Source organism: Aspergillus sclerotioniger, assembly GCF_003184525.1.
Source record: "Aspergillus sclerotioniger CBS 115572 chromosome Unknown BO94scaffold_5, whole genome shotgun sequence".
Classification (NCBI taxonomy): domain Eukaryota; kingdom Fungi; phylum Ascomycota; class Eurotiomycetes; order Eurotiales; family Aspergillaceae; genus Aspergillus; species Aspergillus sclerotioniger.
In genome coordinates this window covers 354,512-375,168 of record NW_020290995.1, presented here as the reverse complement: position 1 = coordinate 375,168, position 20,657 = coordinate 354,512, and the positions used below count along the sequence as shown (strand labels likewise).

Sequence of the window (20,657 nt, the reverse complement as noted above, 5' to 3'; positions counted from 1 at the left end):
GATCTCTGCGATAGCCGTGCCGCAGACCCAAGAGGACCCCTTGGGTTTCACCGTCGTGCCATCGCACCTGCATTTGGTCGCCAGCCGACTGTCGCAATTCCGAGTGTTTTGGGGTGGATGCGATTGCGATAGTCCATCCGGACGCGAGGCCCGCTAGATAAGAGTTAACCCACTGGGGAAATTAGAGTATGAAGCGCCCAGGGAACTGGCCCGCGGCCCTCACCTGATAAGTCACGGACCATCATTCATCTCCTGAATGCTCTTCCTCCCGAATATTCTGGACCGGTGTCTATCGTGGATCATGGCTAGAAGATTCGGGAGAAGCTAGTATACATGGCGAAATGATGATAGACGGGGGTACGCCATCGCCTTGCACCGAGGCATTGACAAGGGAATTGTCATGAATGAAGACTAGAAGAGAAGCGGATGGCTGCAGATGATCCCCAGCACCTGACTCGCTGACAGGCACGTGCCCGGCATCACCCGCACGACTCAGGCATCTGAGGCATCTCAGGCATCCCAGGCATTTGGCAGCTACTCGTTACGGACCAGAGCCCACGATAGGATTAGGGGATGCCATCGAAGAGGCGGTAAGGAGGAACCGGTGAAAAGAGATCCGCAAGTGGGCATGCGAGTGTCTAACAGGGTCTAGTTCTGCAACGGTAGAGACTAATCCTATACAGAAGTGGGTGAACTACGGAGTCGGCCTGCCGGTGGCCTCTCCACCGCCTGGCTCCTCCCTATGTCGTTGGCGGCTGCTACCTACCTACCTACCCTTTCTCGGATCTTCCTTAGCTTTGATAGGCGTTGCTCGTGAGCTAGAATTCGGTAGGATTCATATTGCTGACCAGATCGAAGCTCTGCTCTTTGTCCCAAGGCGATGACGTAGGGAGCACCGCGTATCCCCAGAGAAGGTCGAATTTTGGTGACAGGTGACGAGGAGAGGGAATAGACGTCAGGATGCCGGATGCACCTCCTGTGGAGTGTACAATGAACTAATGAGAGCTTGCAGTGGAAGATACTATTGATAGCAGATACCTTATTGTGACCGACAGGAGAAAAGTCGGGAATGGATGGCGGGGCACATTTGAGAGAGAGGGAGAGGGAAAGAAAGAGAGACGGATGATGCTCAGCTGGCCGCAATCCACCCCACCAACTAGTAAATAGTAACTGTCCCTTTAAGGCCGCCTTAGTAACTCACCTCATCTTCCGTTGGCCTCTTCCCCTCCTTTCCCACCAACTTTCTTCTAGACACACCCCAACTACTTACCTCCCCAGCGCATTTTCTGCCCTTTTCTTGGACGACTTCTAGTTCTCGCCCGGAGTTTTTATTCCCAGTTCCACACCTGCTTTCAGCCTCCTTGTGGAATTGCTCCTCTTCTTAGCCGTCTCCGTTCCCCTTTCCCGACCGTCCCGTCGATTGTTTATCCGACCGTCACCATGGGTCAGCACTCTGCTATCTGGCAAGGTACGACCATGACACCCCCCTTGCTGCATCCCCTTTATCTGCCTAGAACCTCCAAGAACCCCTTGAGCTGACATCTGTCTCCTTACTGCGTAGGATATGTCGATTCCAGGTACCGTAAAACCCAACCCATGTTTACCCCGCTTCGGCCACTGCCGCCCCTCCATGTCTGTAGCGGAATTCTGACCTGAGGTTATTCAGCTTGATGGGATCTCGTCAATTTGACAAGGCCGGTATCCTGAGCCACGACTTCTCTGACCTCGAGGCTGGCTCTCCTGGTTTCACGGTATGATCAACAGCCCCCGTTGGTCGGCGTCCAGACAACCGCCCGCCAGCACGAACCCAACATTAACGACGATAATAGATCTCCCCCTCCGAACTCCAGGGCCTTGCCTCTGCTTTCGCCAAGAGCGACAACGCCTGGGCCAACGGTATCACCGTTGGTGGTGAGAAGTTTGTCACCATCAAGGCTGACGAGCGCAGTCTGTACGGCAAGAAGGTACGCTTGAGACCCTGGATTAATCACCTCCCCCTTCCAACATATCCGCTTACTGACGTCGGGAAAATTAGGGCAAGGAGGGCATTGTCGTCGTCAAGGCTGTCTCTTGCGTTATGGTCGCCCACCACGCGGAGAACGTCCAGACCACGAACGCCGCCACCGTGGTTGAGAACCTCGTTGACTACATCAACAACCCCCGGTAAATGGGAGTAAAAGCAGAATCAAAAATACTTGTCCCCTCACAGCAATGGAACATCAGCATAACGGTTACTTGAGTGTAAATCATCATGGTGGTCTCGGTCTCGATTGTCTTCTCTCTCCTTGTTTGTTCGTCTTGTTTATTTTCCATCAATCATAACACGTAGATCTGTGCAATATGTGCTAACGGGTCACCCCACAAAACGGTTTCGATGGACTTGTTGTCCTTGCACAGCGAAGCAGTGGTTATAATCTATTTATACTTTATACTTTATAAGCTTGTTCAATATTCACTAGCTAGCGTCCCGCATTCCTGATGATATCATCGAGCATGTTACTTCAAGAAAGTTACTTAGTAACTCCATTGTATTCTCTATGAGCGGAAGAACTGTACCAATTCCTACTACTATGGAAAAACATACAGTATAATATGTCCACCCCACCCATAAATATATATTAACAATTAAAAGTCTCTAATACGTAGGATAATAATACCCATCAAGAAAAAAAAACCATCAACCCCGCTAAGTATAGACCCAACATCAAATCAGTCAGTCGCAGTCCATACCATACCATCCATCCATACCCATCTCATCATGACAATATCGTATCGTAAGAGGTCAGTCGCATAGTCATACACGTAACATAACAGATCCAGAATCCTCTCTCATCCTCATCGTTATCCTTTCCCTGTCATCATGAATCCTACACCACACCACACCACACCGCCCTCCTCTCCCACAGAGGAGGGGGGGAAACAGATCCATCCATCTATACCGGCAACTCGGCATTCCTCCTCCCCCCTGCCAACGTCTCCAAAACCTTTTGAATGTATGGCCCCACGACAGGAATATTCCCCGCAAACTGGCCAATCGTGATCAGGAAATCGCCGAAGAGGATGAACAGCCCGTAGAGCTCGATTATGAAGCCTGTTAGAGGCCAGCGGAGGAGGATTAGGAGAATGCCGGCTGCGAAGGCAGCCGTGCCTTTGAGCTTTTGGCGGCGCGAGAAGAAGGCGAAGGTCTTTTCGAAGCCGATTATTAGGGTTAGGCCGATCAGGAAGAGGATCTGGAGTGGGGTGAGTTAGTGGTTGTGGTGATGGGTGGGGGTTCAGGGTTGGTGATGGCGTACGTTTCCCATTGCGAGGCTGGTGGGAGGGAGATTAGTTTATTTGTCTTGAGGATTGAGGATTGGGTTGGATTGGGGAGGGGAGTGTCATGGACGTACAGAGAGCGATCGAAGAACATGAGGACTCCGCCGAAGAGGAATAATCCTCCTGTTTGTTGGGTGATTAGTATGTTTGTGAGAAGGGCCGTTGGTGATGAGGATCGCGCTGAGATGCGCGTATGGTGTTTGACGTACCGGCTGAGCAGAAGATGACTCCGATCTCTGGTTGAGAGTGTGTTAGCGAATGTCTTGTATAGGCTTATGGAGGTTAGGTGAGATGTAGACGGAGGCATTCTTACTCTGATTATCGGATAGCCACATTGTGGGCATATTGATGTCCGCTGGACTATACCACCGATAAAATCCGGAAACTATATGAAACAAGAGAACCCAATGAATTCAGGTCCAATCTCGGTTCCAATGTCGCGATGCGTTGGGTCTTCGGGATTCGGAGGCTGCGGAGGTCGCGTGCACGTGGCAGTATATAGAGTTGAGCGGACGGTGGGATGATATACCGACGAAAATAGTGGGTTTATAAAGGAGGAGGTATCGCGCGTCGATAGATAAGCTGTCGTCGTGTCTGATTCATGAAACATTCGACGCAACAGGCTCCAGCAGACCGAGTAAACACTAAAGCACTGCGGCTGCTGCGCAAAATTCCCAATTCTGCCACGTCCTTTCTTGGCTAGGTCTGGGCTAGGCTACGTTGGGATGGCGGTCGGGCGATCAACAACATTCGCACAGCCGCCATTTTGGCTCTCCCAACTCCTCAACCGATTTGTCTGCGGGTTCGGTCTTGTCGACAACGCCACCTGGTTGCAATTGTGATTGTATAGTGTGGAACACTATCATCTCTTATGATGGGATGGGCTTAGATGTTCCTGACATGCTATTGTCACTGTTTACAATCAGTGCAGCCGGCGCATTGAACCAGCAAACTCCTACAAAAGGGGTAAATACGATGACTCGAGGGTTTCAAGACAGCCTAACTAGTCTATCTTATTCCTGCAGCTACCCTCTCTGTACACCCCTGGCGAGCCTGGGCTCAGCTCGAATACCACGCCGCGGCAACAGCATCCCCGGATGCTGTAACTGATGTTTCGTTCCTGGAGCATCGGTACTAGTCGAGTGCAACTAGCACAAGGCGAAGATTAACAACAACTCTGTTAAGGTCGCGAATAAGCCGGAGCGCTTTCTTTGAACCTGTCTCGAAAGGGGCAGGTGGGTGGAAAGGGCTTGACTTAGTCGATCGAACATAAAATGTGTATTAAAGGCTGCTATCTAGCATGGCCTTCATTAGAATTCAGTGCATTATACCTGCCATAACAACACAACTTACCCTGATATCTTACAACGTAGAACAAATACTTCCATAACTTCATTTAAGCACAACATGAGCTGCCCTGAGTTCCAGGTAACTTTCCGGCACTCCCTGCCCCAGTGTCCTGATCACGCTAAAGACCTCCTTATCATGATACCTCAGTCTCGTCTTGGGATCCGTGTATGGAGCAGGCAGCCCTGTGATATCGCAGTAGCGGGTTTGTTGCGACGGGTGCAATGACGGCGCGGACTCGATGTTGGTGTAGGTAACAGCAGGTCCTGATGTAAATGCAGCTCGTGCGTTCTTCTCCAAGACCAGTGTTGAGAGGTTCTGCGCGGCCTGCGCGATGTTGGTTCGGGGGGTGCCATCGGCAGGGGTTTGGCTTCCATCGGTGCTGACGGACGTGGCGGGGAGGGGGGTTGTTGCGCCAGAATTTGACTGTGTGGCCATGACAGATGCCTCTTTTCTTGTGCTCTCGGAAATGAGCTGCTTGACGTTCTTGTTGCGACGCTGAGACGGTCTCCAGTTCGGGTTGCGGAAGGGACGGGGGACATGCGCGATGTCAAGACGATCGAGAAGCGCTTGGTGGTTCTCTGCTTCGGCGGGGGTAAGGGGAGCCATGATGATGGTATAGAGTAGATGTGCGAGAGGATCTGGATCGGAGGAGGAGGGTGCGCTCTGCTCGTTGGACTTGGAGGTTCGGATGCTGATGCGGCTGGAGAGTCTAGAAGGCCGTCGTTGTCCGGAGCTGGGTTGAGTTGTAGGCACCTGACCTGATACGATGGACGCTGATTGCACCAATGGCGGGATGGGCTGGCGCCAAAAGAGCTTTGATATGCAGTTATGAGCGTAGCAATTCAGCTTTAGGAATCTGACTCTATCTTGTAGGTTTAATGGCGTGCCATACCGACCAATTCCCATGCGGTCACGTGGCTGAGTTCATTGGGTTGCCGTGATCCAAGACGCAACAAACAAACACCACAACAAGCAGTTCCATCGACATAACTACGCTATACGTCAAAATGGTGCGTATACCACGTTACTTGATCCAAGCTCTGTGGTGGAGTAAACTAAAGGTTATGTAGGAGAGCCCACATGAGCATCAGCAAGCCCTGCTGCTTTCTCGCATTATTGGCAACATTGTATGTCACCTGGAGGGGCATCTTGGTACAATGGCTGATGGCCTCTAGGAAAAATTGAACGAGTCAATCATGGTCATGAACAGAAGCCTCCAGGTAAGACGCTTGCTCTATCTTCCACTACCGTCAGATGCTGATGGCTCTATTAGGAGGTCAATATCCAGAACATGAACGTCGAGCTCGTCGCGCAAATGTTCAAGAATTACCAGTCGAATGTTCTATTCCACTTGGAAGGTAATCTCCCTTTACTCGGCAATTTGGCTGGGCATAGCTGATCAGTCTTAGCGACGGAGAATTTGAAGGATCCATCAACATCTTCCAGTAATTGATACTCTATGATAGTTTTAACGAGGACATGATATTTTAGTACAAATGCTTCCATTCACCAAGAATCACTGGATATTCATAGCAGAGTAGATATAGCTAGCCCAATATGTAACCACGCGATGCCGTAACGAGCCATAGTTCTCCTGGAGGGATGGTCTTGGCGGCATACAAGCGCCTGGCGGTGGCCGGAGGCCTCCACGGCCCCGACCAAAGCTGGGGACTTTCAAGCTCCAGTTTCTCCCTCCCCATCCCTCCGCCACCGCAACCTGCTTCTTGTTCCCTTCGACTGCTTCTCTATACCAGATACGTGGTGTGATAACCGTTGCGACACACTGCAATGCAGTGAATCAGTCTTTGCCGGGAGCTCCTGAGTTGCTGCTGAGACCGCCTGCATACAATTCACCATGGCCATCACGTCGGTCCAGCCGGTTCTTCCAACCCGGTTTGCCATCAATTCGTCCGAGAAAGGCGCCGCGAAGCCTCCTCCGAAGGCATACAACGCACAGGACCATCCTTTCAAAGGCTACCATGCCCCCCAACCCGAAGGCTACAACAAGAGCAAGGGCACGAGCGCCATAGTTATCGACAATGGTGAGTACAGCCGAACCATAGACTGTGTTGTATACGGTATGCTGATGGCTGCATTCTCTGTAAAGGCTCCAACCTGGTCAAGGCCGGTTGGTCGTTCGACAAAACCCCTCGTTTCGTCATCCCCCCTGTGATGAGTCGTTATCGCGATCGGAAACTCAACAAAGCCTGTCAGTTCATCGGATACGATTCCTACGTGGATGCTACGACGCGCGGCCAGCTGCGCTATGCATTTGACCCTGGTACGAGTGTGGTGGGCAACTGGGATGTCATGGAGGGAGTGCTGGACTATCTGTTCATCAAGCTTGGGGTCGATGGAGCCAACGGGGGTGTTGACCGGCCGATTGTCATGACCGAGCCTATCGCGAACCTCAGCTATCCCCGAAAGAGTGAGTCGCATTACTTGCATAGCGATGGTTGTTTTTGCTGACACTTAATAGTGATGAACGAGATTTTGTTCGAATGCTATTCTGCGCCGTCGGTCGCCTACGGTATCGACTCTCTGTTCTCTTACCGATACAATCGCGGAAAGGATGGTCTTATCGTCTCGTCTTCCCACACTTCGACCCATGTGATTCCTGTGTTAAATAACAAGGCTTTGCTATCCAACTGTTCGCGACTAAATTGGGGTGGACTACACGCATCCGAGTATTTGCTTAAGCTGATGCGCCTGAAATACCCGACCTTCCCTGCGAGAATGACCGAGAGCCAGATGGAGGATCTTGTACACAAACATTGCTACGTCTCCAAGGACTACGACCAGGAACTGAGCCGCTACCTGGACTGGACGGGTCTTGAAGACAGAGATCGTATCGTCCAGTACCCCTATACTGAGCATGTTGTACCCGAAAAGACCGAAGAAGAACTTGCACGGATTGCGGAGAGGAAGAAGGAAAGTGGGCGTCGGTTGCAAGAGCAGGCCGCAAAGATGCGACTGGAAAAGCTGATGAAGAAGGAGCAAGAGCTGGAGTACTACAAGGATCTACAGCATGGACTTGCCTCCGAAACGAAGAAGGAAGCGCGGCGGATTCTCGAAGCCGAAGATCTGAAGGACGAGGCGCACCTGGACCGATTGATTCGGGATCTTGAGCGTTCCATCAAACGGTCTCGAAACCGAGACTTGGGGATCGAAGAAACCGAAGAGCCCCAGGAGGAGATGTCATTCCCGTTATTGGACGTGCCAGATGAGGAGCTAGACGAAGCCGGTCTGAAGGAGAAGCGCCATCAGCGACTCATGAAGTCCAACGTCGAAGCCCGACAGCGCGCCAAGGCGGAGAAGGAGCGAGAGAAGGCCCGTCGTGAGGAGGAAGAAAGACTTGACCGTGAGAAGCGAGAGAACGATTTCGAGAATTGGCTGGCTGAGCGAAGAGCATCGCGACAGGTAGGATCATCCACGGCATCTCTTCTAACAGATCTAACTTTCCATTACAGAGCATCCTACAGAAGATCAAGGAACGTGATAGGATGAAGGCGGATCTCGGCAACCGCAAGTCCCTGGCCAGTCAGATGCGCATGAAGACCCTTGCCAACCTCGCCGCGGATGGCCCCAAGAAGCGGAGGCGAGGTGGGGACGACGACAACTTTGGCGCCAACGATGAAGATTGGGGTGTGTATCGAACTGTGGCTACGGGTGAACAGAGTGACGAGGAGGAAGAGGAGGATCTTGGGGGCATGCTCGACTCGGTTGAAAAGGAGTTGCTTGAGCATGACCCCGACTTCACCGAGAACCACACGCTTGCGGCGCAATCCGACTGGACCAAGAGCTTAGTGCACGTCTTCCTGCGGGGCCCCTGGGCTTTTGATCCTGAAAGCCAGCGTGAGGCTCACCAGCTGCATCTGAACGTGGAGCGGATCCGGGTTCCCGAGGTGGTGTTCAAGCCGTCGATTGCGGGCATTGACCAGGCCGGGCTACTGGAAGTTGCGGCGGATATTGTCAACCAGCGGTTCTCGAATCCAGACGAACAGGCGAAGCTACTGCGAGATGTGTTCCTGACCGGCGGCAACACGATGTTCCAAAACTTCGACGACCGCTTCCGCAACGAGTTCCGGGCGTTCCTTCCGGTGAACTCGCAACTGAATGTGCGGCGTGCCGCGGATCCCGTCCTGGACGCATGGAAGGGGGCGGCGCAGTGGGCATCGGGGTCGGAGTTACGGAAATCATCAATTACACGACAGGAGTACCTGGAGAAGGGCAGCGAATACCTCAAGGTAAGTCGGGGCGAGCTGTAATCGAGTGACACGGGACGAAATGGCTGACTGTTGTTATCAGGAACATGATCTGGGCAATGTCACCACGTGGTAGACCCTCGGGGATCCAGAACAGTACTCTACCGGAGCTGTCGGATGCCTAGATACCACAGGCGTGGCAGCAGCTTCTCGGATGAAGGGATCAGGGAGTCGGGCGTGGGCGTGGGCGTAGGCGAAACTCGGACGGACACAGGATCTACGAGCAATGATTCGATAGAGCAGATTGCATGGATATTGTTACTATATTTTGGCCTTGCTTTTTCTGTCATAATCCTCCTTCCCAACGGTTGTACAGTAGATCCATCTGCAGCGGGGACTATTGGCCCGTCCCACACCACCACCACCATCACCATCACGACCAACACATTCAGCATGCACCGTGTTCTTCCCCCAATTGCCAGAGGTTAATTCCACCCTCCGTATTCAACCGCAAACTCAATCCCGCCTCGAAAATGAGTCAGTCTCCTTACCTATCCTATTCCGACTAGACAGCCAAATTGCCAACCAGTTCCATCAGACCCCTTATATATTGTCTGAGTGAAACCCTGCAGAAACATCAAGAAGACCCAATCCAACCCAAACCAGTAACCTAAAAAAAAGTAAAAATTTAAAATTTAAAATTAATAAAAGGGCAGAAAATATAATCATTAGAGAGTTTAAAGAGGTTGCCAAAAGTTCAATAGCCATCTGACAATAGGATACGATCCCCGGATCAACACCAAAGTCAAAATGGCAGGGAAACTAATCCGACCAGCCAGGGAGCGAGGGAGAGAAGAGTGGTTGAGTTTGGAGGGGGTGTGTCATGTGGTACTACGATATTATTTCTTGGGATTTGGGTTTGGGTCTTACTTAGCCAGACTACCTCTGGGGACAGGTACTGACTGTAGTACTATCTCGCTAGCTACCAGCCAGATAAAAGGCCCTGCAGGATGTACAGGCTACCCTACAGACGTCATACAAACCGACCAACGACACTCACATCTAGTACTTTCTACTGTCGACAAGTGGATCGAGTCGGAAGACATAGGCAAGGGAAAAAAAGAATGAATCATTCAGCCTTGTGGGTCTGGGACCGGGTCCGGCTTTCACAGGCCTATTGTTCAGGTCGAGCAGGTGACTTCACACCGACAATGAGATCATCCTTGCCGACTGTTCCGAGCAGAAAGGGATCGACAGCGAGTTAGCTTGAAGCTTCTTTGCTGGGATGGATGGTCGGGAACAGCCATGGATGTGATTGATCCCGTTGAATCCCGGGGGGATGTTGCACGATGGAGGGACGTGGCGTGGTTGGGATTGGTCTGTGCTGGAGGATGGATGGTGATGATGACTATGGCTGAGTAAGAGGTGAGTCAGGAATTGGATGACATTGGATTTAGTAGGTTGAAGATTCTGAATGTCAGAAATCAAGAATGAAGTCGAGACTGAGAGGAGGAGGAAGATGGAAGATAGATGGTAGGTAGGTAGATGGGAAAACAATGAGGGGAGTGAGTGAGTGAGTGAGGGAAAGATCCAGACGGGCCCATGGACGGGCCCCACCCGAGCTGGCTTCCTTTTCCAGCGTGGTTCGGCTTCATCCTTCAATCATCATCCTCCTTGCCTGTCACGCAACCCGGGATCATGAGTTGCTCATCCCTCCCTTGCTGCTCCGGTTCCGTGTCTCTCGTTCTCGTCACCATCAATCAGTCCATGTCGCTTGCAGATCCTCCCACTAGCCATGTCGGTAGTCCTGTCCTGCAGAGATGGCCATGACAGTTGGGCACCCCTCCCTCCCTTAGCTTAGCTATTAGCACCGATAAAGCTGTCCCTACCTTAGTCTCGCCTGCACACCTGCAAGTCCCATCACACAACCCTAACGACCAAAGGTTGGACTCCCTCGGAACCGACTTACTTCATGCAGAGGAAATTATGACGCATCTGGGGAAAACTCCCCTTTGCCAAAACCTTCGGCAGCACCACGGCCAGCAATCACCACAATCAAGCCCTCTGACGTAAAGCATACACCCCGTCCATCCGGGCTGCCATGCGCCCTTCCATCCGCTCCATCCATGTCTGCCAGACAACATATAAGAAACCTTGACCGGGTCCCTCCTGCGTGGTTTTTTTTTTCACCATCATCCATTCATCAGAGCCGACGACCAGCCTGCCACGGGAACTCTCGCCCAATAATCTGCCTTGCACTCTGATTTCAGTTCCATCTATACGCCAGTCCAGTCAACCGCCGCCATGTTCTCCAGTACCGTGGCCCGTCCACTGCAGCTGGTCACTCGGTTCATGCAATGGGCCAGTGCAGTCATCGTGATGGGTATCACCTCCTACTTCATCCACCGAGGACCTCGCGGCCAGCACATCATCTACCAGGAAATTATTGTATGGAAGTCCTATCCTGGGTGTAACCCCGCTATTGCTAATGCTGGCATAGTCAACCATGTCTGTCGTCTTCTTCCTGCCCGCCTTTGTCTCGCCATTCCTGCCCAATGCCTTGAGCAAGTTTGTTCTGGGCGTCGATGTCGTCTTCTCGTACCTGTACGTGTTATCCTCGACCATGGATCCACACTTGATACTAACTGCATGACAGCTGGCTCACGGCATTCATCTTCGCTGCGCAAGACTACAACTGGCATTCTTGCTACTTTGACGCTCCCCCGGGCGCCAGCTGCTCCAAGAAGAGGGCCAATGAAGCATTCATGTTTCTGACATTGTACGTCCTCCAGTCACCTTACAGCACCACAACCATAACTAATATCATACCAGCATCTTCACCTTCTTTGCTATCTTCCTTGAAGTCGGGGCTCTCTGGGCCTACCGTCGCGAGAGCACACCGGTCCGCGAGAAGAACACCGGTGGAGCCCATGGCGGTCCAGCCGATGCCCCGGTGGCCACGGTCTAGACATATAATCTACCAGTGCATCTCGACTGGCGAGTTACATCGATTTGCCTGACCGTCTGCAGCGGCACCACCCTGCTCATCGAGATGATAATACGTACGACCAACTATGATACCATATTTGATATGATTGAACATCCACCCTGACGACGTTAATATTCGATATCCCGCATTATAATATCCCTTCGTTATGTACCTACGATGAGCTGAACGCGCGAGCTATGTTTGAATGACGAGATGAGAAGAAGATACCGGGGAGGTAGTTGGAAGGTGTGAATAGATGGAGTGAAGTGAAGTGGTTAGGGTTACTATTACTATCATTATTAATTACTGCAATAATCCCATGTCTTTCTTTACATACTGTGCTCTGCTCTTATCTTCCCTTCTACTGCATATTTCAGTACTACTGAAATGTTCTGTGTAACATTTACTACTTATTATGATTTATAATCCATACCAAATTATCCCCGCCGGTATAAACCATCTTTCATACTCGGTACTGTGGGTATCTGCCTCCGTAAGGGGAAGGGACAACGCGCAGGGGCGCCTGCCGTTTAGGGCCACGGCTGTGGCAATATCGTTGATTCTCCTACTTCCAACACACTACTCGACTTCATGTTTTGTTCATACAATCTACCACGCGGGGAATCCACCCATTTCGGTAGTTCTAACCGGTGAGGATAGCGTCAGTACTTCGATTAACCAAGAACAGGTGGCATTGCCAACTAGCCAATTATTGAGAACCGGATTCCAGATATTTCTCTGTTCCATACAACGAGAACTCCTCGCTAAATGGATAATCCACATAACCCCTCGCCGAGCCGATCTCATAGAACGTCTCGCGCTGGTACCTGGTTAACTCGACCCCCTCCTTGAACCGATACACCAGGTCGGGATTCGAGATGAAATGCCGTCCGAACAACACCACGATCTCCTTGTTCGGGTACTGCTCATCGACCAGCCTCCGCGCCTTTTCCAGCCCATAGTCCCCCGCCACCAGAATCGGCCCATTCCAGCGCTCGAACGCAAAGTCCAACGTCTCCTCCTCTTCCACACTACTCCCCTCGTCAACCCATGCCCCGAATATTCGCGCCTCAACGAGAGAAAGGTACGCGAGATCTAAGCCGCGGGCCCGGTCAACAATATCCGCGAACTGCGGCACCGGATCTTCCATGCGCATCCCCTGAAACTGAGACCAGGGACTCAGTCGCAGCCCGACCCGGTCCGCGCTCATCACCTCCACCACGGCCTGCAGCACCTCGTGAAGCAGTCGGGATCTGTTCGCTACGCTGCCCCCGTACTCGTCGTCCCGTTGGTTACTCGTGTCCTGGAGAAACTGGTCTAGGAGGTAGCCGTTGGCGCCGTGGATCTCGACCCCATCGAAGCCCGCCGCGCGGGCGTTCTGCGCCGCCGTCACAAAGTCGACAATCGTCTGCTGGATCTCGGCACGGCTCATGGCCCGCGGCGTCGGCGCGTCGGGGTTTTCGTCATATGGGATGGGGACTGCGCTGGGGGCCACGATCTCGATCCCCTCGCTCGTGGCCACCGCTGCCTCGGCCGCGCGACCCATCCCGAACAGCTGCACGTAGATAAAGCTACCCCGTTCATGAACCGCGTCGGTGATCTCCTTCCACGCGGCTATTTGGTCGGCCCGCCAGATGCCGGGAGCGCTGGGGAATCCGCCGGCAGCGGCGGCGGAGATCAGGGTCCCCTCGGTGATGATGAGGGTTCCGGGCACGGAGGCTCGTTGGGTGTAGTACTCTTTCATCATGGGGTTCGGGATTCGGTCTGGGGTTGCGCGGCGGCGGGTTAAAGGGGCCATTCCGATGCGGTGCTGGACTTGGATGGGGCCGATTTGGAGGGGCTTGAAGAGGCGTGTTTCTGTCATTGTTACAGAGTAGGGAGTATGACTGTCTTGGATTCTGAACGTTCATGATATTGATATTGGTAAAACCGGCCTTGTTTAAGTATCCTTCCTTCCCTGCAGCTGCCTTCGTTATCATCGTGGCTGACATGGGCAGGGCCAAATGAAGTAAGAAGGTTATTCTATTTCAGAAATGCTGATGATAATATCTGGCTTTCAAATTTGCATGATGCAAGCTTGAACTGTTTAGGGCAACCAGATTATTCCCAAACAGGAAATGAGATTCTTCCTAATTAGGAATAGTCCTCTTTTCGTCCATCGGATTACCAAGCAAAGTGATATCCCATTTCTTGTACACTATTCATGAGGACGGCACTGGTTGCTAAGAGTAAGAAGAAAATGGCCGGAGATTTCCAGTTCATCTCGATCCAAGTCAACGGGCACGTCAAGGATAAGACGATGCAGCGTCGTCAGGCGCGCTCCCACGCAGTCAAGAAAGCGCTGGCAAGGAAACGGAAAGAGCAGCAACTTTCCCGGACCAATTTCGTTGTAACCACAAGTGAAGACTTGAATCTCAATCGCAATTGCAATCTCGATCATCCAGTCGAGATAGCAAAACCATGTACCCACCTCTCGGGGTCCCTCGATCCGTTCCAGGCCCTCGCAGTGGACTCATCGAGGCTACAGGCGTTACTTGGTGATTGTAAGTAGAACTTCCTGTTTGTTAATTTCTATTCTTTTTCTTTTTCTTCTTTTCCACTGACTGACTCCCAGACAGGGCCAGGCAAGCGACCGAGCCTGTCTTCAGCCTGGCCGAGGAACTTGCCTTCCAGAGCTTTCACTCGGTCTTCCGAACGGGCTTCCACGATCCCGCTTTGATGAATGCTGTGATGCTGGCCCTGGCGTTTGCCGTCACCGGCGGTAGCCTTGATCAGGAGTGTCTGCGATATCAGGGTCAAGCGATTACCTATATCCGTGAGCGGATGGATTCAGAGGATGATGCTGCTTCGGAAGCGACTATCGGGGCTATATTGCTGATCGCGGGTGTAGTGGTATGTCAATGAAAGTGAGCTAGTGAAACTAATCCTAGTGTTTGATTACTGATGATAATAGGCTTGCCTTGGACTAACCAGTCAAGTCGAACTTCACATGGGCGCAGTGCAGCAGCTCTTGAAGATCTGCCAGAGAAAGCGCGTCTATCTTACTCCGGGAATCAAGCGAGCCATATTCTGGTGAGTGAGACTGCTCCTATCCTTAGTACTGTACTCTGGACTGATCATATCATATGATGATATAAATGCCCAGGCAAGACCTAAATTCCTCCCTCCTCGCCAACACCAGACGCATAGTCAACCACACCACGTTCGCTGCCCTCCTCTGGACACGTGATGCATTCGTGCCAAACTTCTATCATCTCCCATCAGGTTTCCAATGTCGATCATACATCCTCAATCGAGAGTTCCGTGCAGTGCTTGAAGATCTGCACGCACTGCAATGCATTCGAAATCTTCCTCGACCGCTGCCGCAACCCGGTGCACTGGGCATGCTCCATATCAATAACCACATCGCGTCGATCCAATCCCGACTCATGGCCTTATCGGGCCTATCTCGCTCGCAGGAGTGCTGTCGTCTTGCCGCGTATTTGTGTTCCATAACTTTGTGTTGTAAGATTTGGTGTGAGTTGGTAATTCCGGTAAGTACAAGTTCTCGCTGCACATAGAATTCATACCAACTTCATCATATTCGGGAGTATACAGCCCCACATCTCATCCCAGCTCCTTTTCAAAATCCGAGAACTGCGCGACGACGACGACGACGACGACGACATCGATGCCGATCTGCTCGTCTGGCTACTCTATATCGGCGGCGCATTTTCTCCCATCGGACCAATCCGCTCTGGTTATTTAAACTTGCTCCTTGCCTCGTCTCCTGACTTGTCGTGGCCGGAATTACATCAGTGTATGAGACAGTTCATCTGGTCCGATGAGGCGTTCTTAGTACCGGTCAGGGCGCTGTGGTGGGAGGTTTCACAGTATCATCTACAGAGTTAGATAAATTGGTATTTTGGAACTATGAAACTCTGTGCTAGAGGGGTGAAAAGGCTGTTCTGTTCCTATTTCTCCATGATACTACGACATGTTATATATTACTAGTCAAGTTGAGATTATACTACTAGACTGCATATGTGAGTTATGGGCAGAAGGACCGGGGAGATATATGCATTTTCAGCCAGAGCCTAGAGGGAACAAGATATGTAGGGCTCTGAACTACTAATACTACTACTACTACTACTACTACTACTACTACTACTTACTCATGTACTTACTTGCTTTGAGGTGATATGGTCGTGCGTTTCTGATGATTGTTAGGAAGGAGAAGAAGATGGTTTTAATGATGCTGGTTGAATGCATTAAGGACTGGCTTTGGCTATAGCTATAGTATAGCTATGACAGGACAGGATGCAACGCCCCCCCCCCCTCTCTCTCCCCCCTCCCCTCACACACACACACGCACGCACACATCTATATGTAGAATTCTAATCTATCAAGTCTATACCCACCTACCCAAAACACTTACGTAACAGACACGCCCATCAAGCATTTCCCAACCCCTGCGGAAAATCCAACACATGGTTCGGATCCACCCGTTGCTTAACCTCCTTCAACCTGTCCAAATTATCCCCGTAATACATCGGTCCCCAGTTATCCAAATTCGGATCGATGTAATTCTGATACGCGTGCCAATCACCATCCGGGTCTGCGCTGCGTACTGCATCTGAGATCGCCCAGATCTTATCCAACGCTTCATCTCTCCCGGGATCATCAAAGCCCGGAAAATCAGCCGCGTAGATCTGCGCCAGGAACAGACTGTTGCGGTGGAGGAATGACATGGGACCGACGTCGTTTTGCGGGGGTTGGTTGGTAGCGGAGGAAGGGCCGTTTAGATCGAAGGAGATGTGGGCTGCGGGGCCGGCGGGTTGGACGGCGCTGAGGATGGCGGAGGCTGTGGTGGCGGTGTAGTTTGGGGATCCGGAGTCGAGGAGAGATTGGGCGTAGTAGGGTTGAGGAATGGAGGGGGCGTCGAGGGGGCCCATTAGGTCGGTCAGGGCGGAGACCCAGTCAGTGAAGGAGGGGGAGGTGGTGGATTGGGGGTGGATGGATTGTTGGGCTAGTGGGGTGAGGAAGCGATGAATGGTGCTGTTGTAGGATGATGGGGTCCCGAAGTATTGGCCTGTGAAGGAGCAGTAGGCGTTTGGGGCTGTGTAGCCACCTGTTATGATGAGTTCGCCGCCTAGGGAGGTGGGGAGGCCGTCGGGCTGGGAGCCCAGGTCTTGAAGGGTAAGTAAGGCTTGCACGCAGTCGGACTGCGTGGCAAAGTCAATGTTGTAGTTGGTGATGGCCGTTGGGGCGGGTTCCATGCGATAGGTGAAGGAGGTGATGATCCCGAAGTTGTTTGAGCCGGCGCCGCGAATGGCCCACCAGAGGTCTGGGTCGGTGGTGTTGCTTGTCGGGCTAAGGGTGTGAATGTTGCCGGTTACGTCGACGAGCTCGACGGAGACCACTTGGTTAGTGGTTAGCTGGGTGGTTGATCGGGGTAGGGAGGGTTGGGGACTCACGTCGGTCGACTAGCCATCCCCATTGGCGTGAGGTATATCCCCATCCTCCACCGAGGCTGTGGCCTGCAATGCCGACACCTGGACAGGTGCCATGCGGTAAGGCGTATCCTGCGCGGCCGATAGTCAGGGCGAGGGTGCCAATGGTCTGGCCCATCTGCACGGTAACTTCTTGTGCGGTTTCATTTAGGACAATGTCGGTCATCTGGCTAGAATCGATCACAACCTGGCCGGAGAAACTGTACGCAGCATAGCCATGTCCGCCGCCGCGAGGGCTGAGAGTAACCTGGCCCTGCTCGGCGGACACGCAGCGGACGATCGCTGCGACTTCTTGCGTGGATTTGGGGATACCAATAACTTGGGGATGAGGATGGTAGTTGCTATTGTCCGGCAGGGTGAGATTGGCGTACTCGGAGTCTGTGGGGTATACGACCTCGGCTCCGGTGTCACCGAGACACGTTTGAAGGGATATCGGTAACCCGTCATCGTTGACTGCAGCGGCTGTGCGGAAGCTCCCGGGATCTGGTTGCAAGGCTGCGAGGTGGTGGGCCAGGGTTAGCAGGACTGCTGCAGTTTGAATGACTCGGGGGAGCATGTTGTGACGTGTGGAGGGGACATAGGATTTCCGCGGACAAAGCCAATGGACGCGCCGTGTCCTTGGTTGGAGTCCCTGGGGAAGGGGGGAGTTGTAAGGAGCGCGCAGGCTGGTTCGTCGTCGAGATCGCCGAGAAATGCCGTTGAATCAAGGGGGTGGGTTCATTCCCATGGACATGCATCCGTCGCGGAGGCATGGATGGACATACTGTTCAGGCGGCTGTGGCCTGTTCCCTATATGCCTTCCCCGGCTGTAACTCCACATACATTCCTTCCTCTTCTTGCAGTTCCTCTCCACTAACCAACACTGCATCCCCCTCCCTCTGCCCCTCCAGGTCACTCGCCAATTGACGAACGAAGAACCTCGCCTGCCGGGCCTCATCCGAGACATACCCACCCCCTTTTCCATTCTGCAGCACCTTCATCATGGGGGCCTTGTTCGCCGCAACCAGCATCCCATCCAAGCTCAGCCATGGCCCCTTCGCCAGCCCCCTCCACCATCCCAGAAGCACAAGATCATACACCTGCACCCCGATCCCAACCCCCAGGACAATCGCAATGACCCATTCCCAGGGTAACCGTGGCCCGGATCCGTATATCTGCCACCGGATAGGTCCCTGCATCGTCGTGTTCCCGGAAGATACAGCATACGTCCAATCAAACGATGTGACCATATCCGTGAAGATGGTGGATATCACAGCTGCTAAGCCGTCCAATTGCGAGTATCCCCGGTTGAAGCTGACGAGGTCATCGGCAAGGAGGACGGCAAGCGAGGTGAGATTGAGGACTTCTTTATTGGTTGAGAAAGCTTGAAGGTTGGGTATGATGGCCTCGAACCAGGAGGTCGTCTCGGTGGAAATGGCGAGGGTTTCGGTCGTGCTTGGAGGGTCCAGATAGCTAATCTCCGGGTACATGTCTGCGCCGTAGTTGTTGATGCTGTAGTCATAGTTGCCGGTGCCACTATAGAACCATTGCTGAAGGGCGACTTGGGCCTGGTAGACGTTGATGTAACAGATTGCGCCATTGAAAGTGCCTGTGCTAGTGGATGTATTTGTAGCTGGTCCGATGGTGACAGTGATGGTGGAATTGGTGGATGAGGTTGTTGCTGTCCAGGAGCCCGTGGCAAGAGTGTCGTTATTGGGGATGCAGGAGGTGTCCAGGAGGATGCCGGGCATGAAGAGCCTGGCATACCAGCCTGTTGAGTCGCGGGCCCAGCTGTGTGAGTTCTGCGCCTTTTGCTGATTGTACATGGCTATGGCGAGGTCACCGTGCATGGCCATGGAGCGGATGGAGGGAGTGGAGGCATTGGTGACCTCGATGGCGCTAAAGGTTGGGGCATCATTATCACCAATGGATTGCCAGCCGGCCTCGTTGTTGAAGGTATCATATAATTTGCTCAATGCATTGAGGCTGCGGTATGCGGCGAGGGTGTGAGCCTGTGGTTCGCACGACAATTAGGATGGAGGCCAGAGGTGTAGTAGGGCCAGAGTACCGTACCATTTCCCAGGAAGCCGTTCCTCCTTCCCGGATCATCTCCCATGCTTGGCCCCAGAGTGGCATTCGGCTGACGCTTGCGACCCGGGATGTCTGATTTACAAAGTAGAATCGATCGTCTGGGGGCTGTGGTGCTTCGAACCGTGTGTCGGGCCACCAGCGAGATTTGGGTATCGCGATGGTGTTCATGGCCGCACCGAGGAGAAGGATACTGATGCCGACGACAAGGGCCCCGATGAACTGCAACCAGGCGCGCGATTTCCGAGTGCCGATCTTGCATCGTTCCTTCAATTTGGAGGCAGCTGTCCAAGGTTTCTTGAATTCGTCAAGGAGGTCAAAATCGACTGAGCTGGCTCCCTTTTCGCCTTTGCCGGTCATCCATTTTGTGATCAGTGTCGCGGAAATGTGTAGAAGGGCTTCCTGCGTCAGGAACTGGAGGATAGTGTTAGCCAGACCGATGATGGCCAGCTGCGCATCTTGGTCGACTACGATTCCGTTCTCGACCGTATGGGATGCGAGATCGAAGCTTTGGCCGCGCGCACCAAGGACGATGGCACTGCGCATTGATTGATGGTTAGCGCCTCAGCACGGTTCGGGGGTAGTCAGGCTGACCCTATTATGATTGTGACAGCCACCAGCCTTAAGAATACAAGACGAGTCAATGTGGCACTGTCATCGTGTAGTTGGTAGGGTTCGTCGGTCCCAGAATCCATCACGAGGTGTTTCCACCGCCATTTCCTTTTCTCTGTGGTCCGTAGCGGTATGCTATCATCGCTCTCCGAATCATCGTGGGATTCTGCAGTCACACCACTGTCGCTGTCACTGTGATCTCCATTGTTGCTAGCATCAGGTTGGAGGCCAGCATTCGATGCGCGACTGGTGGAATCAGACGAGCCACGACGTGATGAGGTTGAACTTGCGCTACTGGGGAGTAATTGCCGGTTATCCTCCTGGCTGGGACGTGGACGTGAGGAGCGATGAGACAGATCATCCAAACTGATTTGCGTCCCTGATGGTGACATTTTGACGAACTGGGGCCGCAAAAAGAAGGAAAGCGGATGGAAGCCGATGAGCACTATAACTCGTCGGACGAGGACACCAAGTGACGGTGTACAACCGCTGCCCAGAGGCTCTTTAGAAGATCACAGCCCTTCATTCTGTTGCTGCTGGGTTTGTTAAGGCAGGACGAATGAATGGGGTGAAAGCCAAGGGCACCGGGGATGTGACCGGTTTGCGATATCGCCGAGGGTAAAAACG

General features: G+C 52.6%; 12 protein-coding genes across 12 annotated transcripts; 7 read left to right on the top strand and 5 right to left on the bottom strand.

Moving 5' to 3' along the window:
* The first annotated feature begins 1,344 nt into the window (after nt 1–1,344).
* Nucleotides 1,345–2,439, top strand: pfy1 (profilin). Its single transcript, XM_025611018.1, has 5 exons — nt 1,345–1,468; nt 1,562–1,577; nt 1,667–1,751; nt 1,830–1,964; nt 2,036–2,439. The coding sequence occupies exons 1-5, from the start codon at nt 1,441–1,443 to the stop codon at nt 2,165–2,167; spliced, it is 396 nt and encodes a 131-aa protein (XP_025470759.1). The 5' UTR covers nt 1,345–1,440; the 3' UTR covers nt 2,168–2,439.
* A 153-nt stretch (nt 2,440–2,592) lies between these two features.
* On the bottom strand, nt 2,593–3,958 carry BO94DRAFT_531964 (Got1 family protein). The gene is made up of 5 exons (XM_025611017.1): nt 3,629–3,958; nt 3,525–3,551; nt 3,390–3,438; nt 3,294–3,309; nt 2,593–3,230 (listed from the first exon to the last, which is right to left on the bottom strand). Exons 1-5 carry the CDS (start codon nt 3,648–3,650, stop codon nt 2,934–2,936), a joined length of 411 nt encoding a protein of 136 aa, XP_025470758.1. The 5' UTR covers nt 3,651–3,958; the 3' UTR covers nt 2,593–2,933.
* A 153-nt stretch (nt 3,959–4,111) lies between these two features.
* Nucleotides 4,112–4,668, top strand: BO94DRAFT_531963 (uncharacterized protein; the record flags this gene model as incomplete). Its single annotated transcript, XM_025611016.1, has 1 exon — nt 4,112–4,668. A coding segment is annotated over exon 1 (227 nt), but the record flags the coding sequence as incomplete, so codon positions are not given.
* Nucleotides 4,298–5,505, bottom strand: BO94DRAFT_531962 (uncharacterized protein). The gene is made up of 2 exons (XM_025611015.1): nt 4,669–5,505; nt 4,298–4,610 (listed from the first exon to the last, which is right to left on the bottom strand). The coding sequence occupies exon 1, from the start codon at nt 5,269–5,271 to the stop codon at nt 4,708–4,710; it is 564 nt and encodes a 187-aa protein (XP_025470756.1). The 5' UTR covers nt 5,272–5,505; the 3' UTR covers nt 4,298–4,610; nt 4,669–4,707.
* Nucleotides 5,506–5,631: 126 nt separating this feature from the next.
* Nucleotides 5,632–6,179, top strand: BO94DRAFT_621458 (DASH complex subunit DAD4). The gene is made up of 5 exons (XM_025616999.1): nt 5,632–5,675; nt 5,736–5,792; nt 5,841–5,885; nt 5,939–6,023; nt 6,075–6,179. The coding sequence occupies exons 1-5, from the start codon at nt 5,673–5,675 to the stop codon at nt 6,116–6,118; spliced, it is 234 nt and encodes a 77-aa protein (XP_025470755.1). The 5' UTR covers nt 5,632–5,672; the 3' UTR covers nt 6,119–6,179.
* Nucleotides 6,180–6,402: 223 nt separating this feature from the next.
* BO94DRAFT_316492 (actin-related protein ARP5) lies at nt 6,403–9,019 on the top strand. The gene is made up of 5 exons (XM_025606867.1): nt 6,403–6,707; nt 6,773–7,093; nt 7,145–8,085; nt 8,136–8,912; nt 8,974–9,019. Exons 1-5 carry the CDS (start codon nt 6,521–6,523, stop codon nt 9,004–9,006), a joined length of 2,259 nt encoding a protein of 752 aa, XP_025470754.1. The 5' UTR covers nt 6,403–6,520; the 3' UTR covers nt 9,007–9,019.
* BO94DRAFT_316200 (uncharacterized protein) lies at nt 8,951–9,519 on the top strand. The gene has a single exon (XM_025606865.1). The coding sequence runs from the start codon at nt 9,048–9,050 to the stop codon at nt 9,357–9,359; it is 312 nt and encodes a 103-aa protein (XP_025470753.1). The 5' UTR covers nt 8,951–9,047; the 3' UTR covers nt 9,360–9,519.
* A 1,655-nt stretch (nt 9,520–11,174) lies between these two features.
* Nucleotides 11,175–11,838, top strand: BO94DRAFT_543259 (uncharacterized protein; the record flags this gene model as incomplete). Its single annotated transcript, XM_025613130.1, has 4 exons — nt 11,175–11,318; nt 11,371–11,474; nt 11,527–11,649; nt 11,703–11,838. The coding sequence occupies 4 exons, from the start codon at nt 11,175–11,177 to the stop codon at nt 11,836–11,838; spliced, it is 507 nt and encodes a 168-aa protein (XP_025470752.1).
* Nucleotides 11,839–12,122: 284 nt separating this feature from the next.
* BO94DRAFT_316218 (alkene reductase) lies at nt 12,123–13,892 on the bottom strand. Its single transcript, XM_025606866.1, has one exon. It carries the CDS (start codon nt 13,721–13,723, stop codon nt 12,569–12,571), a length of 1,155 nt encoding a protein of 384 aa, XP_025470751.1. The 5' UTR covers nt 13,724–13,892; the 3' UTR covers nt 12,123–12,568.
* Nucleotides 13,893–14,098: 206 nt separating this feature from the next.
* Nucleotides 14,099–15,750, top strand: BO94DRAFT_543257 (uncharacterized protein; the record flags this gene model as incomplete). Its single annotated transcript, XM_025613129.1, has 5 exons — nt 14,099–14,402; nt 14,474–14,751; nt 14,813–14,931; nt 15,005–15,392; nt 15,457–15,750. 5 exons carry the CDS (start codon nt 14,099–14,101, stop codon nt 15,748–15,750), a joined length of 1,383 nt encoding a protein of 460 aa, XP_025470750.1.
* A 536-nt stretch (nt 15,751–16,286) lies between these two features.
* Nucleotides 16,287–18,012, bottom strand: BO94DRAFT_316159 (FAD-binding oxidoreductase). The gene is made up of 2 exons (XM_025606864.1): nt 17,316–18,012; nt 16,287–17,260 (listed from the first exon to the last, which is right to left on the bottom strand). The coding sequence occupies exons 1-2, from the start codon at nt 17,905–17,907 to the stop codon at nt 16,293–16,295; spliced, it is 1,560 nt and encodes a 519-aa protein (XP_025470749.1). The 5' UTR covers nt 17,908–18,012; the 3' UTR covers nt 16,287–16,292.
* Nucleotides 18,013–18,118: 106 nt separating this feature from the next.
* Nucleotides 18,119–20,422, bottom strand: BO94DRAFT_582400 (uncharacterized protein; the record flags this gene model as incomplete). Its single annotated transcript, XM_025615476.1, has 3 exons — nt 18,119–19,342; nt 19,404–19,956; nt 20,013–20,422. The coding sequence occupies 3 exons, from the start codon at nt 20,420–20,422 to the stop codon at nt 18,119–18,121; spliced, it is 2,187 nt and encodes a 728-aa protein (XP_025470748.1).
* Between the last annotated feature and the right edge of the window lie 235 nt (nt 20,423–20,657).

Bases quoted from the DNA above. Each gene is read 5' to 3' on its own strand.
- pfy1 (XM_025611018.1), top strand. From the start codon at position 1,441: ATGGGTCAGCACTCTGCTATCTGGCAAG. The intron at 1,752-1,829 runs GTATGATCAACA...CGACGATAATAG, and splicing joins CTGGCTCTCCTGGTTTCACG to ATCTCCCCCTCCGAACTCCA. The intron at 1,965-2,035 runs GTACGCTTGAGA...CGGGAAAATTAG, and splicing joins GCAGTCTGTACGGCAAGAAG to GGCAAGGAGGGCATTGTCGT.
- BO94DRAFT_531964 (XM_025611017.1), bottom strand. From the start codon at position 3,650: ATGTGGCTATCCGATAATCAGA. The intron at 3,552-3,628 runs GTAAGAATGCCT...ACTCTCAACCAG, and splicing joins GTGGCTATCCGATAATCAGA to AGATCGGAGTCATCTTCTGC. The intron at 3,439-3,524 runs GTACGTCAAACA...CCCAACAAACAG, and splicing joins AGTCATCTTCTGCTCAGCCG to GAGGATTATTCCTCTTCGGC.
- BO94DRAFT_531962 (XM_025611015.1), bottom strand. From the start codon at position 5,271: ATGGCTCCCCTTACCCCCGCCGAAGCAGAGAACCACCAAGCGCTTCTC.
- BO94DRAFT_621458 (XM_025616999.1), top strand. The intron at 5,793-5,840 runs GTATGTCACCTG...GATGGCCTCTAG, and splicing joins CTCGCATTATTGGCAACATT to GAAAAATTGAACGAGTCAAT. The intron at 5,886-5,938 runs GTAAGACGCTTG...TGGCTCTATTAG, and splicing joins TCATGAACAGAAGCCTCCAG to GAGGTCAATATCCAGAACAT.
- BO94DRAFT_316492 (XM_025606867.1), top strand. From the start codon at position 6,521: ATGGCCATCACGTCGGTCCAGCCGGTTCTTCCAACCCGGTTTGCCATC. The intron at 7,094-7,144 runs GTGAGTCGCATT...GACACTTAATAG, and splicing joins CCTCAGCTATCCCCGAAAGA to TGATGAACGAGATTTTGTTC. The intron at 8,086-8,135 runs GTAGGATCATCC...TTTCCATTACAG, and splicing joins AGCGAAGAGCATCGCGACAG to AGCATCCTACAGAAGATCAA.
- BO94DRAFT_316200 (XM_025606865.1), top strand. From the start codon at position 9,048: ATGCCTAGATACCACAGGCGTGGCAGCAGCTTCTCGGATGAAGGGATC.
- BO94DRAFT_316218 (XM_025606866.1), bottom strand. From the start codon at position 13,723: ATGACAGAAACACGCCTCTTCAAGCCCCTCCAAATCGGCCCCATCCAA.
- BO94DRAFT_316159 (XM_025606864.1), bottom strand. From the start codon at position 17,907: ATGCTCCCCCGAGTCATTCAAACTGCAGCAGTCCTGCTAACCCTGGCC. The intron at 17,261-17,315 runs GTGAGTCCCCAA...CCACTAACCAAG, and splicing joins GGGATGGCTAGTCGACCGAC to TGGTCTCCGTCGAGCTCGTC.